This window comes from Vombatus ursinus, unplaced genomic scaffold (assembly GCF_900497805.2).
Source record: "Vombatus ursinus unplaced genomic scaffold, bare-nosed wombat genome assembly UNPS02009205.1, whole genome shotgun sequence".
Classification (NCBI taxonomy): domain Eukaryota; kingdom Metazoa; phylum Chordata; class Mammalia; order Diprotodontia; family Vombatidae; genus Vombatus; species Vombatus ursinus.
This window is the reverse complement of record NW_020948983.1, coordinates 64360035-64377366: the sequence shown is the minus strand read 5'-3', so window position 1 is coordinate 64377366 and position 17332 is coordinate 64360035. Positions and strand designations below refer to the sequence as shown.

Genomic DNA, 17332 nt, shown 5'->3' with positions numbered 1-17332 from the left:
TAGATAGATAGATAGATAGATAGATAGATAGATAGATAGATAGATAGATAGATAGATAGATAAATTGGTTCATTTCCTCATATATCATTGAACTTCTGACTTTCTTTGAAAGTACAATTGTTGCTACATGTTTGAACTCATAAGTAACCAAGAACATATGAGAAGAAAACTCAAAAGAGCAGAGATTACTGTGACAGAAGAGAAAAATAATGAAGCTAAAAAGAATTCATGCAGGTACTGTGTTCATCATACTTCATTAATTATGTTAATTTACAGGAGCACATAGATGAGCCTTGTGTAGGACGTGAAGTCAGGCACGGAGTGGCATTTGTTCTGCCCATTGGAGGGAGTACTCAATGAGATCGCAGATTTATTGATATATTAAAGTTATACCTCAGCTGTTACTCAGTCTCACCTACACAAAACTCATTAGAAAGAAAAAAAATTCTGCTAAGCAACCCAAATGGATGTTATAAGATGAATTCATGTATTTGCTTAATTCTTTGGTGAGCTCCTTGCAGCCCAACCACTTAGTTAAACTTGAATAATTTGGTTCCAAGTGAATAGCAGATTAGAAAAGGAAGACTTCTTCAGGCAAATACATGGCAGTGATGAGAAGTGATAATTGACAGCCATGTAGAAAGAGAAGAAATGAGCTGTTATAAAAAGATGCAGGGACCCAATCAAAAAGCAGAACATTGTGGAATCATTTGGTATGATTAGCCCTATATACTAATTAAACCTAAAGGCATCATTGCTACAGCATATTATAATTGATATTACTAGTAATACTGAGTCATCAAGAAAACTTTTGTATTTTATAAACTCTGTTTCATAGACAAGGAAGGATATAATTATATTTTAGAATGATATCTGTCCAAACTGAAAAGCATTCTGACATTCAGAGGGGTAACTCCTTCTTTGATTGAACCAATTCATTCCCCAAGGGCTCTGGAGCCTTGAAGTTTTACTATTAATCTATGTTGAATATTTCCTGTATTAGGGTGACTGTAATGTGTAGGCAAAATGTATGAAAAAAATGAATTTTTCAAGAAAAGAATACCATCCCCAAAACCTATAATGTTCCTTAACTGTAAATGGTTATGTTTTATGTGATAAAAATACAAATGAAGATTTTTTTAAATGAATACTTTTAGTTTTGCAGTTCAGGCTCTGTAGTGTCTAAACTTTTTTAATTAGCTTTGTTCTTATACTGATCATTATGCAAGATAATCTGACACCATTCTGGTTATTCTTCATGTAACTCCTGGCATAAGTACATGAATTTCATTAGGTCTTGCTATGATAGACTATTATATATTCCTAATATGAAAAAATAAGAGTAGATTTTTAAAGTAATAAATACCTTTAGTGTCTGGGGTGAAAAAAAAATTTGAGGTAAAAAAACAACTAGAGAAAACTAATAATCTGATGAAATTGTGAGGAGAAAGAATTAAAATTAGCTTATCTTTCTTTGTGTAAAAGCGAAAAATCTGGGGCAGAGCAATAACTCATTGTGCCTTGTAGTTTTCTTTGATTTGTTCCTTAACCTGTATGACTCAGTCAGTCAGCTAGCATTTATTATATACCTACTATGCTAAGCATTGGAGGGATTAAAAAGAAAAAAAAAACCAGTGTCTGCTCTCAAGGACCTCACAGTCTAATAGGAGAGACAACATGAAGATAATTATGTACAAAACAAGATAGCACAGGATAAATTGGGAGTAATCTCAGAGGGAAATTACCAGAAGAACTAGGAAAGGCTTCTTGCAGAATGTGGGACTTTAGCTGATTTTAAAGAAATGCAGGGAAGCTAGGAGGCAAAGATGAGGAAGGAGAGCATTCCAGGCATGTGAGACAGTGAGTGAAATTGCTTAGATTCAGGAGATGGAGTGTAGCTTGAGAGGAAGCGTAGACCAGTGTCACTATATTGCAGAGTACTGGAAGAAAGTATGGTTCTAGAGTCATCAACAAGCATTCATTAAGCACTTTGAGATACCAGGCATTGTGCTAGGTGCTGGGCATACAATCACAAATGTGAAACAGGTCCTGCCCTTTAAGAGCTTACTGTAGCTGGAGAAGGCTGCATGTACGAATATAATATATATAAAAGAGATACAAAATGATAAAATGGGGGGAGAGGGAGAAAAGCACTTGAACTAAATCTTCAAGGCTCCTAGGAATTTTTAAATGAGGGTGAGAAGGGAGTGCATTGTAGATATGAAGGACAGCCAGTGCAAATGCACAAAGGTAGAAGAAGATGGAGTGTTATGTATAAGAAAAAGTAAGAAGAGAAGTTTGGCAGGATCTCATTGTGCATGAAAGGATGTAATGTGAAAATAAGGTTGTGAAGGTAAGCTGGGACCAAATTGTAAAGGAGTTTAAATGCCAAACCAAGGAGACAATTCCTGGAGGTAATAGGGAGGGGGAAAAAACAGTCAAATCACTTTGGTAGATGATTGGATTAGGGGAAAACTTGAGGCAGGAGAGACCAGCTGGGTTATTGCAGTATTTCAATTTAATTCTTAAAGAGTTTTCTTTTTTAATTTTCTTTCTTCATCCAAAATTTACTGCCTTGTAATTTTTATCAACTGATCCCAGAGATGTTCTTTGGAGCAAAACAGTGTTTTCTCTCTTTCATGTCAGTCAACTTACTATATGCCAGGCATTGTGTTGAGCATTTGAGCACCTTGGAACGCCTTTATAGACTTCTGTATGTCTCTGCCACTCACTATTTGTGTGGGTTTCAGCAAATTGTTTGACCTCTCTGAGCTTCAGTTTTTTTCTTTAAAATGAAATTAAATTAGGTAGTCTTTAAAGACACATCCAGTTCTAATTCACTGTGATTCTAACACTTCTCCTTAGTCTTCTTTAATTCAGGTTATCCATCTGAAGATACTCCAACTTTCTGCACTGTTCTTGGTGTCTAGAATCTTTACTATGCTGACCACTTTCCTTGGAATGAATCAGATTAAGAGAATCTCAGAATTGAAAGAGACCTCAGGCTGTATAGTCTTAACTGATGCCTAATTGAAAAGGTCATCCAACCTTCTCTTGAATACTTTTTTCTCCTAGCTCCTGTTCCACTTTTGGATAAAATCTAATTGTTAGGAAGTTTTTCTTTATATTGAACATGAATCTTCTCTGTAACACTGCTCATAGTTGTCCTTTCTGGAATCTATCAGAAGTATAATCGTTTTTTCTGCACGACAGTTCTTCAAATAAATGAAGACAACTGTGACGTTCCTTTTAAACTCTAGGATATAAACATCCTCAGTTCTGTCACTTCATTCTAAAATAATGTGATCTTGAGACACTTTGCTATCTTTCTCTGAATGCTCTTGTTTATCAATATACTTCCTAAGAACTGAACTGAAAACAATATCGTACATATGATTTAACTACGACAGAATATAGTGGGACTATCACATTCCTAGTACAAAAGTCTTCCCATACTTTTCAGTATTCATCATGTCTATTTCTTATAACACAGTAATATTCTATTACATTAGTGTATCACAACTTGTTTAGCCATTCCCTAGTCTTTGGTTCTCTGCATTGTTAACAGTTCTTTGCTACTACAAAAGGTGTTGCTGGAAATTTTGGGTCATATGGGAATTTTTTTTTATCTTTTAAACTATTATTTGACCTTCTTGGGGCATATGACTGGCAGTTGAATCTCCTGTCCAAATGATTTGGATATTTTAATAATTGTATTTGCATAATTCTGAAAGTATTGTTTCTTTTTTTTTTTTTGGTTGGGCAGTGGGTAAGTGACTTGCCCAGGTTCACACAGCTAGTAAGTGTTATGTGTCTGAGGCTGAATTTGAACTCAGGTCCTCCTGAATCCAGAGCTGGTGCTGTATCCACTGCTCCACCTAGCTGCCTCTGAAAGTATTATTTCTAATGATCTGGGTGCTACATTTATATTATGGGTTTTAAAGAGCAATTCCATCATACTTTTCATAATACTGTACTTTTTGCTAAGATTGTAAAACCTAGCATTTGTGTTTTTTCATGTGAAGTATAGCTAAGTTGTTTCTCTTATATTGTATTTCAGGGAGTGAATTTCTTTGATGACCTAAAGATAAGACTTGATATTTTTTCTAATGAAATTCATATTGGGTCTTCTAGTATATTTTTATGGACTTCTGAAGTCATCTTGAATCTTGATTTCATCCTTCATCCCTTATTTGTGGATCTCAGTTTAATGGTTTCTTGCCCCAGAAAATGTTGTAAGGTATTTGTTGTGCCATTTAAAAATCTTTGATGGCAACTACTGCTTGATGAAGAAATCACTCTGGCTCTTCCTGGCGTTATACCCTTTCTGTCTTCTCTATTTTGTGGAAGGGAGAAGTACCAGAAAAACACTCCCACAAAGGATCAGTTTTTCCTTTCATCAAAATTTGGAATCATTGCTTTAGAAAATATCTAAAACTGTAATATTGAGGTAAGGATACACAACCTGTCATAGTGGATAGTAGGTTGGTCTTTCAGGGAGGAAGTTATTGACTAAAGTCCTTTATATGACATTTTCTGACAGTTCAGTAGTGGACAAAATAAAGTCTTTTCAGTTTAACATAGCTGCTTATTGATGTATTTTAAATATCTGTTTGTAACAATTATTTGTCAGTCATGACAAATATATGTTCATTAGACACATTTCTGGATACTTTAATGGGAAGTAACTAATCTCTAAAGAAGAGTCAGTATTCATCAATGAAATTATTTCTCTCCATACTTTTTATCCTATTTTTAGTATTATCTCTTTTAGGTCTTCTTTAGAATTTCTGTGATGGAGAGAGAACTTTATCAGTTCAGAAGATAAGACACAAGCTCAGAGGCATAGACAAATAAGTATTTAAGGGTTAGTAAATGTCGATGTATTATTTGGACAAGCAGATAATTAATAGAAGCTCGTGTCATAGAAACTTCTCATATTCAACATATACAAAATGGAACTCATTTTTTGTTCCTCCCAAATCTTCGCTGTTTTCATACTTGCTTGATTTTGTTGAAGGTACCACCATCCACCCAGATTGATAACCTTTATATTATCCTCCACTCTTCTCTCTCTTTCACTGTACATATCTGATACTCACCAGATCTTGGCATTTTTACCTACATGTCTCACACTGGACATCTTCTCCACTCCCACAACTATCACCTTGTCATTTCCTGCCTAAATTATGGTAGCGGTTTTCTTTTTGGTTTCCCTTCCTCAAGTTTATCCTCATTCTAGTCTAATCTCCATATTGCTAATAAAGTGATTTTCCTTACTGGCAGTTCTGATCATGTTACTCTCTGACTTTATCAACACCAGTGGCTTCCTTTTTACTTCTTCATCATATAGAAAATCCACTGTTTAGCCTGTAAAGCCCTTCACAATCTGGTCCCAACTTATCTTTCCAGCTTCTTTGTAAATTACTCACCCTCTCACACTCTGCAATCCAACCAAACTGTCCTCTCTGTTCTTCACACAAACATTTTCATCCCTTTGAATTGGTCCTGTGGTCCCACGTACCTGGAATGCATTGACTCTTCTCCCTCACTTCAGAGTTTCTCTCTCTTCTTTCAAGACATAGCTCATATGTTGTGTACCATGTGTTCATGTGCCATACCATTCTACATGAAGCCTCATCTGACTTCCCCCAACTGCTAGTGCCTTCATTCTCAAACTACCTTTAGCTATTTTGTATTTATTCTCTATATGTTTATATGTGTACTAGTCTAGACCATTAATGTAAGATCCTTGAAAGTAGAGTTTGATTCTATGTATTTGTGTTTCTAGGTCTTGCACAATGCCTGGAACATAATTGGTGCTTATTAAATGCTTGTTGATTGGTTTGTTGATACTTTTGTATGCAGTCTCTTTATTGGGCTCTTAGACTTAATTATCTTCAATTTATATTGAAGTAGCAGAAATCAACATCTAAAAAGTATAGGCCATATAATATTTTAAACACTTGCAGTGTGAAATACCATTGATACAAAAATATGGTGGTCTACTTTCATTTTCACATCAAATTAGGAATAATTATCAGTTTGAGTTTTTAGTTTGGTTTTAAGGATTAAGATATTTTTCAATATCAAATTGTAGAATTTTTAAAGCCTTATTCACTGAATTTTAGAAGTAACATAAATGCTGCTTTTCATAAACTGCTATTTAAGCAGCAAAGTAATAGAATATCAATGGATTCATTCCTTTGCTTTTTACTTTTGATAGCCTTACCACAGTAAGTACATCCCTGAAAAGATGTATGGAATGTCATTTTTGTAAATCACATTTTAAATATACTAAGATTTTAATTCTTTGTTGGCCAGAAATGCTGTATTTGCTTTGACAAAAGCAGAACATTGGAGTTTTTTTTATGCAGAACTAGGATTTTATTTTCTTTTTAAGAAAAAGTTCCTCTGTCAATATAAAAAATTATGACCAGGTACCAGGTATTGAAAATTCTAGCCTAATAGTCTTTAAAATTAAATACCTTATATGCAATCTGTATGGGCATTTAGGTGGCACAGTGATTAGAGTGCTGGTCCTGGAGTCAGGAAGACTCATCTTCCTGAGTTTAAATCTGGCCTCAGACACTAGCTGGGTGATTCCTGGGCAATTCATTTAACCTTGTTTATCTCAGTTTCCTTATCTGTAAAATGAGCTGGAGAAGGAAATGGCAAATCCCAAATGAGGTCATAAAGGGTTGAACGTGACTGAACAACAAACAACAACAAAATACAGTTTTTATATTAATACTTTTATTAAAAGCTTTTTGTTTTTAAACACCTATTAGTTTACTTGTGGTGTTTTTTCACGTTTTTTTCTCTAGGCAAAATAATTTGTTTGAAAATGCCCACACTCTGAATCAGGATGATGGTTTCAGGTTGAGGTACTTTAACAAGGCCACAGTACATATGTCACTAAGTTGAGAGCATAGCATTCTTCTAAATCTGCCACTCTAACCACTGTCATTTTCTTATTTTTCTTTATCATATATTTCCCACATTTTGATGGTTTTTCTGGAATGTTTACAAAATTCTTAGATAATAATGATAGCTAACATTTATACAGAGTTTACTATATGCCAGGTACTGTGCAAGTATTATCTCACTTAATCCTTAAAATAATCCTGGGAGGTAGGAGCTATTATTATAACCACTTTATAGATGGAGGAAAATGAGGCAAATAGGTTAAGTGACTCGCTTAGGTCACATAGCTAATAAGTGTCTGAGCTTGGATTTGAACTCAGGTTTCCCTGACTTTAGCCCCAGTGCTGCTATACATTGCTCCACATAGGTGCTCACATCTAGTAAACTAGTTCTGATGGTTTTCTTTTTTTTTCCAATCAATATATGAACCTCATTAAAGATTTTTACGAAATTTATGGTTTTTTTCCTGTTTAATTGAACAGTTTTCAGAAATCAAAATGTAAGTATAGAGAATAAAAGTTTAAAAATAAAATGGTCTTATGCCTATTCACCCTTATCTTAGGGTATTTATTTTTTGTTCATTTATTCAGCAGTAGGATTTCCTTAATTCTACTGTGTGGTACTATTTAAGGAGCTTTAGGGGATGGAGAAAAACAGTAATGTGCTTCCTGCTGCGTTAGATTTTATGGGAGAAAAATACTGCTACTCCATTCAGCTCACAGCAACCTGAAGGTTCCTAGAAGCTGGGTTGTGAACAGTTTCTCCTTTTTTTAGTTTGGTAACCGTTAGAGAACTGCAAGCAATGTTTCAAACTAGTTTTTCCTGAAGTAGCAGTTACCATGTGGTTGCTGTCTCATGTGGGGGTTAAGAGAAGCTGATGTTTTTTATTACAACTTTTTTAGTACTATAACTTGCCATTCTGTTTTATGGGCCACCAAACCAAAAAAACAAACAAATGTGGTATCCTTTTTTAAACTGTTTTCTGAGAATGAAACTGAATTCTAATATTCTAGTTATCCTGGAATGAAACATTCTGTCTTGTTGAAAATCATGTGATAAGCAGTTCTAATGCTTTTCCTAGCCAAAGAAATTTCACGGATTGTTAGTAAATTGATCAACTCTTCAGAGTTTCCAAAGTTAATTTCTAAAACCTAAATTATTCCTTTAAAAATTACCAAAACTTTCAGAATTCACAAGAAAATAAAGGATTATTTTAAGACTTTAAAGTTTGAAAATAAAATTGGAAGAGCTGTTTCTCAGTATAGAAAAGAATATTCTAAACTGGTGTACTCATTAACATTTCAAAGGACATTGATAACTGGTGATAATTTTATTTTTATACATTTAAATAAGCTGAATACATATGTTACAAAACCTTTTCTGCCTCCTTGTGTATTTTGAACTTGTGTGTGTGTGTGCCATTTCTGTGTCTCCATTAGTGTCTCTTTATTTTTCTTTTTGAAATTTGCCTTATTTCTATCTTTTTTTGTTTCTTTCCCCCTCTTCCTTTTTCTCCCTCTGCCCCTCCTCTTCAACAGGCTATCCTATGCAACTGATATTTTTTAAAGAAATATATTTCTTTCTTTCTTTCTTTTTCCTTGTGAGGCAGTTGGGGTTAAGTGATTTGCTCAGAGTCACACACCTAGTAAGTGTTACGTTTCTGAGACTGGATTTGAACTCAGGTCCTCCTGACTCCAAGGCCATTGCTCCACTGCGCCATCTAGCTGCCCCTATTTATTTCTTGAGTAGAGTTTTATGTTCCTTGTTTTTAAATAAACAATTGAATGAGAAGAATTTTTCATATTTTTATTTTTATAGTAAGAAAACTTTGTCAAGTTACTTTTTTACCCATAGGATCAGCATGTACTTTCCATCCATCTTTTCTAATGGGTTGTTGAAAGTTAGATCTTGATGGTTGATTTTATATTAAGAGAAATTTGAAAAGGTGAAGATCTGTATAATCTGGTATCCTAAATTTTGCCCTCTTGCTTCCTATTATTTCTTCCATTGTTAACTCTACTTCCAAATCCAGGTTCTAGCTTGCTCTCGCACACATTCGGGGTAAGGTCCTTGACTTAACAGATACTTCTAAGTTTCAAATGGATAGTGGCTAGATAAATCAAAATTGTGCTATAGCTAATTTTTTCCCTCAGCAATTTTTAACTAAGTAAGACTAAAATAAGTCTTAGAATGTATCTATTTTGTGCAGTTAAATTTTATGTTTTCTTCACAGGCAGGATTCAGGCTATTTTAGCAGAGGTATAACTGATTTAATGGTTTAAATAATAATGCCAAAGTAGAAGGATTGCTTTAAAACTTTTGTATGTATGCTACTAAATACTTATAGTACCATAGATTTACAGCTGGAAGGGACCTTATAGGTCATTGAGCCTAACTCTCCATCCCCCTGCCCATTTTACAGATAAGGAAACTGAGGCTGGGAAAGTTAAGTAGCTTGCTCAGCATCATGAAGCTAGTTAGTTTCTGAGGCATGATTTGAATCCATGTCTCACTCCAGGTCTAATGCCCTCACTTTGCCTTATTGCATCTAATAGTTTCTAAGTATTTGGGAATTTCTCATGGCAGGTGCAAATTTTCCTATTTGCAAGGAAATATAATCAAGAATATGCTCTTGTAGCCACATAGAGGTTTCAAAATTTATATTCATCCATTGCTAAATTGTTAACATTTTGACTTCAATTTTGTGTTAACTAAGCTATAGTCACCAGGACCAAATTTATAATGGTATGGTTTTTTACAGGCAAGCAAAGAATATTCCATGTTAAACTTTGACTCATGCAATTTAGTTTATTGTAAAGGGTGTACTTGATCTGATAAGGGAAGTCAGGTAGACATTTTTTATTTTAAATCTTTCTCATTGTTCCATTTTCCTTATCAGAGCCTAAGTCAGCATTCGTTCATGGACTTTTTTCCCCATGTAGTAGGTAACCAAAATGCTCTTGTGTTTATGCATGGAAATCTCGTGAATGATGTCAGTGTAAAAACTATAAAGAATGTACCCTTGGGCTCTTTTTTTATTACCCTGCTAGAAAATAGAATCTTAGTACTCTTCATTTCTGTGCCATTTGAAAGTATGGTGGAGCTCCCATATAATAATACAGGTAAAAGTTGACTCTTGGAGTACAGGACTTTATGTTTCCCTTATACTGTATTTTTAACTTATGCATTTGCATCTTTCATGTGTACCACATTTGCTGTTTAAATATAGAAAGTCTTGTCTCATGCTTTGTTTGGGAATATCTTGCTTATTGGAAATACCTAATTTGAAACTTAAAATTTGGTTTTGTGTGGGAATAAGATGTCACACATTTTTGATTCCTTTAGTGGACTGACCGAGTTACAGTTCAGTGTCTAGCCTTCAATTAAAAAACAAAACAAAACTTTTATTTAACTATATTCTTTTAAAAACTTTTAATTAGCTTTTTAAAAGAAATTATTAAAATAAAAATACTTACCTTATGAGGAATATAATTTTCAAACTTCTCATTTTTGTTCCAGGAAATATTGATGAGGATGTTGTGGTGATTGAAGCATCCTCCACTCCGCAGGTCACTGCCAATGAAGAAATTAATGTTACCTCAACTGACAGTGAGGTGGAGATTGTAACAGTTGGTGAAAGCTACCGGTAAGTGTTTATCATCTTATTTATATGATGTATATGTAAATAGAAATAAATGGATACAAAACTTTAGCATTCGGGATGCACACAAGTAGACAAACAAATTGTTCATAGTTGACAAAATTGAATTTGTTTTGTGTTAACAGTGTATTTGTATTTAGAATTGAAATTAGAGTAATTTTTGGGTAACCTTTTAATCATGACATAAATATTAATTTAAAGGATCTTGAATTCTTACTGTGTTCCATTTATTTTCTTATTTGTTCCAGGTTTGACTTAACACTAATGTTAGGGAATCTTAATTTTGTAGGTATAACTTTTTAATAGTTTTAAGGTACCATTTATCTTGAAATATTATTTTGTCATTAAGAATAACAAAATGTGGATTATTAAGAAGCATGGAAAATGTATATGAAGTACTGCAAAGAAGAAAAAAAGAACTAAAGATTAGTGATGATTTTAGGGTTTTTTTTGTTGTGATTGGTTTTAGTTTTAAGGTTCTGTTTTAGGGGCCATAAATTTAAGTGAATAGTTGTTTTCATGAAAAGAAAGAAAACACTCATTAGCCTGGACAAAGTTTTAATAAGCTCCAAAATTTTAAAAATGAGAAATTCCAAAATTCAGAGATAGACAGCAGGAAGGCATTTGGGTGAAGATGAATGAAGAGAGAAAGAAGTGGTATTATCATCTGAGTTTATCACAGATTATTTGGAAAGGAGAAAATAGATGAGAAGTTCAGGAAACCTGTAAAGCCAGGCTTACAAACATGATAATGGTGGGTGGGGTGGTATAGTAATCTAGGAGTCAGCTGTAATTACCTGCTCAGAACAGAGCAGCTAATAAATTCCTGGCTTGATTTAATGATCATTTCATCCTTTAAAAGGTGGAGGAACCTCTGAGTGAAATTACTATTTTAGATCTGATTAAAATCAACAAGAAAGAAGTAGCTGAAGTAGAAATGAGGTAAAACTTGAGGGGATATGAGCACTCCATATTAGAGTTTATAATGAAGGAGAGCCATGTACCTAAGGTTTTGTGAGAACAAATGTCAACATTTTCAGAGAAAAATAGAATCCTACAGATTAAAATCCTGATAAAGAAGTTAAGCAAAACAACTGATGCAGAGACCATAGCTGATAATATATCCCTCTTTCTGATAGTAATCAGTTAGCATCTCTATAGAGATGATTCCCAGATCTATATATTAAACCCTAGTCTCTGTCTTGAGCACCATTCCTACATCACCACCTGCCTTTTGGACATCTTGAATTGAATTTCCTGTAGGCATCTCAAATTAAAATACTCTAAAGAAAATTCATTATCTTCTCTGCCCCTCCAAATTCTTTCCCTACCCACTTTCTTAGTACTGTTGAAGGCACCACCTTCCTCCCAGTCATCCAGACTCTTCCATGCTATTTATACTTTATTCTCCTCCACATATTCTGTGTTCCAGCAACACTGACCTACCTATAATTTCTGCAACAGGAACACTCCCATCTGTTCTCTCCCTTCCTTGACTTTGTTCTCATTGTCCCCCACACCTTGAAAGGAAGGAAGGAATCATTTATTAAGACCTCACTATTTGCCAGGTATTGTGCTAAGCACTGTGGATACAAATAAAAGCAAAAAGAAAGTTACTTCTCTTAAGGAGTTTTCGTTCTAGTAGGATAAGACAGTACACTAAAGGAAACTCAAAAGGGGGTGTGGGGAGAATGAAAGGAACCAGTACAAAGGGCATAGTTTTGAAGTCCAGAAGCCAAGAACAGGGTCAGAAGGGAAATTAAGGCCAGGCAGGATCCCGCCACAAAATGGAGGTTTCAGGAGGAACTTACTAATGGGAAATGGAGACATGCCTTACAGTGGGATAATCCATGTTGTGAAGGCCACAGGAATGGTTGGATGTTCCAAGGTGGGGAGGCCCTAGGCTTTGAGGGAAGTTCCAGAATGAGACACCATAGTTTGGAAGTCCAGAAAACTTAGAGAGCCTAGGGAGGAATGAAGGCTAGCCTAGGCCCCTGTACAAAATGGAGGCCCCTTCTTGTACCTATTACTTTCTGACTTAATTGAAGTCTCAGCTCAAATCCCATTTATTCCAGGAGGCCTTTCCCTATTCCTTCACCTGGTAATGCTTTCTTTTCTCTTTGTACCTTCCATCAACAGTCTTGTACCTTCCTAGTTGTTTACTGTTGTCTCCTCCCTTGTCTCTTCCATCAGAATGTAAAATTGTTGAGGGCTGTGACTTTGGTATTGCCTTTTTTTGTTCCCATAACCCTTAGTACCATTAGTAATGAGTAGTTAATAAATATTTGTTGACTGATTTAATTTATGTTTCCACAGTATTCTTTTTGAATAGACAATAAATGTAAAGGAGCATTTTTATCATGTGGAGTTAAGTTTTTAGTTCAGTGTGTTGAAAATTGATAATATCCATTCCTTAAAGGTCTTTATTTAAATGCAGAGCTTCTTTAAAGCTTAGACTATAGCTCTGGAACCAACAAACTGGCCATTATATTTAAGGCTTGTATTAAGTCTTCTGAGCCCCTGGATGTCAGTATAGTTCCTACACGTATTCTCTTATCTCTAAGCCAGGAGCTAGATGAGCCTAATTTTGTTTACAAGTGCCCTAGTTGTCAACCATTCTGACCTGTAGTGGTAAGAATACAAGTAGTAGTTTCCTTTCTGGAATCCTGAACCTTTATACGTATACCATTTTACCTATAGTGAATAAGTTTCAGTCATTAGCTATCATAAATGTTTTATCAAAACCACGGTGAATGTTTCAAGTAACAGTCGAATCTTTTCATCCCTTAAACCAAATGTTGGTATGTGCCTACCGCTGGTGGACTCAGTCATCAAATTTACTCTTTAGTGGATTCTGATTTTCCTTAGTCAAAGGTTTGTTGTCTACTAGGAGAGGTTTTCTGGGAAGACCTTGCTTGGTAGAATTTATAAAGAAAAAGGGGCATTTACCTTCATGGTGGTCAGACTTTTCATTTTGAGCTTGTAAATCACATTAATTTCATCAGAGTAAAATTTAATTTTTAAAGGTCTCGTTCATCAGTTGGACACTCCAGATCTCATTGGAGCCAAGGCTCAAATTCTCATACTACTCGGCCACAGGAGCCACGAAATCGTAGTAGAATTTCTACGGTTATACAGCCCTTGAGGCAGAATGCAGCAGAAGTTGTGGACCTTACTGTGGATGAAGATGGTAGGTTGGAATGGTGTCAGTACATTTATACATGAAACGAATGTGTTTGAGCTGAAAATTTCCTTTATAAATTAGCAGAAATTTAGGCAGATATTTGTAGCATGCAAAGGGGGTTGTCATCTTTCCTGTGTATGTTTGAGATAAAGACTGTACCCAAATTATGGACCAGTTGTGTATTGAAAGTTTATATTGTAGGGTTACTTCCTTCAGAAACAATATTATAAGTATTACTTTAAATTATGGTAGGATCCTTAAAATAAAACTCATGGTATAGATGAATTTTATGATATAGGAAAGAATACAGTTCTACCACAAGTAGTAGTTAAATAGAAAAATGAAATTAAATAGTTTATTTTTAATGCTGGTGTTTTAACATGTGGAAATTTAAATAAAAGGGAATGAAAAGGTATGTGGGAGTTTTGAAGAGATTTTGTAGAGGGGGGACTTATGATCATCTTCAAGAAATTACAAATGAACTTATACCTTATTTATGAGCTGAGAATTGTGATTTGGGTTGTTTTTTTTTTCTATTGCATTTGCCTTAATTTTATCAAGTCAGCATCGCTAAACATTTACTGTAGGTAAAGCTGTTATGCTTAGAAAGATAGGATAGTAAAATGAAGGTAAACAAAGATGATGTTCTAGTGAGATATAGTCTTAACTCTTCTTTCCTGACATTGTGTAACATTGTATATGAGTAGCAGAGAGCTGTACTTTGGTTTTCTTTGCCTCCTCTCAACTGTGCTGCTTTGACAGGGCAGGAAATTTGTGCCTGTTAACTGTGAAATGACTGTGGCCACCTATTTTGTTGAGTATTTTATCATAAAATGGAAGTCAGAGACATTTTTTACTCTAGTAATATTTTACTAATTATTATTTATTAAATATTATTGATTATTAATATGGACATTCTTTTTACAATATTACTTCACATTTCCTATTAAATTTTTTACCCTCCCTGATTCCTTGTAGCACATAAGTAGAGTTAAATAAATCACTACATTGGCCATATCCAGAAATTTATAAATCATTCTTCACCAATAATTATCACTATACAAAATGAAGTTCTGGAATCTTTTTGTATTTGTTTCCTTTACATTTTTGTTGTCATCATGCAAATTATTTTCTTGGTTCTGCTTACTTTGCTTTCTTTCATTTGATCTTATTGCTTAATTTTACAGAATTTTTCTTTATCATATGTCTGTCTACTTGTGCTTTGACAGAATTTATATCTCCTGAAATGGTGTGTTTATATAACTAGTTCTATTAGATATAAAATTATGAAAACATTTTGACTTACCTTTAACAAAAATCAGACAATTTTTAAAAATTTGAAATAATTAATATTTTATGCTTTTTCTTAGAACCCACAGTGGTACCAACTACCTCTGCTAGAGTGGAATCCCAGGTTGTGAGTTCTTCCAATAACAATTCAAATGCATCTACCTCAGAGCAGGCCTCTGAAGCTACTTCAGCTGTCTCTAGTACCCAGCCCTCTGTAGTGTCAGAAACTTCTGCTCTTCCCAGCAATAGCTCTGCTGGTACTTCAACAGGAGGTATGTGAAATGCAGTATTTCTTTTTCAACTTCTTCACTTTATTTTTTCAATAAAATTCATTCACTGATTTTATTAGTGAAAATATTGGCACTGTTTTAAGAAATTTTAGTCATGTCAGTATGAGACAGTTATTAGATTGGAACAAACTTCATTCTTGTTGGACAGTAGTTGGAAGTTATATTGGAATAGATTATTATTAGGGATTTAATGTTAAAGAATGTATTTTCATCCAATGACTAAAATATTTTAGCTTAGCTGATTCACTTTTGTCTTTTTGTCTACTTTACTTGCTAAGAATTCCTCCTGTGTAGTAAATTCTTAATCAGTTCTGGTTGTTAACAGAAGCATAATTTTCAACTGTCTTTAAGAAAAGAGTAATAATGACATTTAAGAGTGTGCTTAAAAATTAAAGGGGAATTCTGGTCCATTAGCAGAAAATAAAGAGCCCTTAAGAATAGGTGTGCTTCCATAATGTGAAAAGCTTTGGTATTTCATACTGAGATATATAGTATAACTGGTTGTGATTTGGAAGTAACCTATGATTTCTTTGATTTAGTTTTTTCCTCCAGTGGCTCAGACAATCAAACTTCCATGCCACTATGCTGTGCAATTTTTGTCTGTGTCTTCAGATAAATTTTCCATAGAGAGATCCCTCAAATACGACAGGGGGGAAGGAGTGTTGAATTTTAGTTTACATAGCATCATGAGGGCTATTCTTCACTTAAAACTCAATGTCACTAGTTGACCGGCCCTTCATTGTCAAGTATATGCCTTTTTTTAAAACTTTAGTTTTATTTATTTTTTATTTTTTTAAATTTATTTAGTATTTTATTTTTCCCCAATTACATGTAAAAACAGTTTTTAACATTCGTTTTAAAAACTTTTTGAGTTCCAAATTCTCTCCCTTTCTCCCTTCCCTCATTGAGAAGGCAAGCTGTTGTACATGTGTAGTCATGTGAAACATATCTTGATATTAACCATGTTGTGAAAGAAAACATATACCAAAAAAAACCTCAAGAAAGTAAAAAAGTGTGCCTCAATCTGTATTCAGACACCATCTGTTTTTTGTCTGAGATGGATAGCCATTTTCATCATAAGTCCTTCAAAGTTGTCTTGGATCATTATATTGCTGAGAATAGCTAAGTCTTTCACAGCTGATCATCTTGTAGTATTGCTGTTACTTTGTATACATTACATTTCACTTTGCATCAGTTCATGTAAGTCTTTCCAGGTTTTTCTGAGTGCATCCTGATCATCATTTCTTATAGCACAGTAGTATTCCATCAAAATTATATAGTACAATTTATTTAGCCATTCCTTAATTGATGGACATCCTCCCAATTTCCAGCTTCCATCCACTGAAAAGAGCTGCTGTAAATATTTCTGTACATCTAGGTCCTCTTCCATTTTGTTTTTTTATATTTTTTTGAATACAGACCTAGTAGTGGCACTGCTAGGTCAAAGGGTATGGGTGGTTTTGTAGTTCTAAATTGCTCTGAAGAATGGTTGAATCAGCTCACAACTCTACCAACAGTGCATTAATATCTCAATTTTCCCACTTCCCCTTCATCATTTGTCATTCTCCTTTTCTGTCCTAATACCTAATCTAATAGCTATGACGTTGTAACTCAGAATTGTTTCAGTTTGCATTCCTCCAGTCAATAGCTATTTAGATCAGGGCTTCTTTAACTTTTTTCGCCCTCAACCCCTTTTTGCCTGAGAAATTTTTATGGCTGGGTATATAGGTATTTATAATAGGTATACAAATCAAACATTTACTGATAATAAATCATAAAGAAATTTATTTCAAAACAATTATTTGATATACATATAATTTTTATCAATTTTAAAGATGATGAAAGCAAATTTGCATACTAATGAGATGGATGTGTTTGTTTATTTTTACATAAAGAATTAAATCTTGGTGGAATATTTGATACTGCAAGATGTAGAGCATCTTCAACGTTTTCCAAAGTTGATTGATATTTTGATTTTAT

General features: G+C 34.1%; 1 protein-coding gene across 6 annotated transcripts in view; it reads left to right on the top strand.

Moving 5' to 3' along the window:
* The window catches only part of RNF111 (ring finger protein 111), a 93877-nt gene that overhangs the window by 37275 nt on the left and 39270 nt on the right, over nucleotides 1–17332 (top strand). For all 6 annotated transcript variants that reach the window (XM_027851818.1, XM_027851820.1, XM_027851815.1 and 3 more), the window contains 3 exons: nucleotides 10447–10573; nucleotides 13615–13778; nucleotides 15143–15334. In XM_027851818.1, the coding sequence (XP_027707619.1) occupies nucleotides 10447–10573; nucleotides 13615–13778; nucleotides 15143–15334 (483 nt within the window). The remainder of the gene's footprint in view (nucleotides 1–10446; nucleotides 10574–13614; nucleotides 13779–15142; nucleotides 15335–17332) is intronic.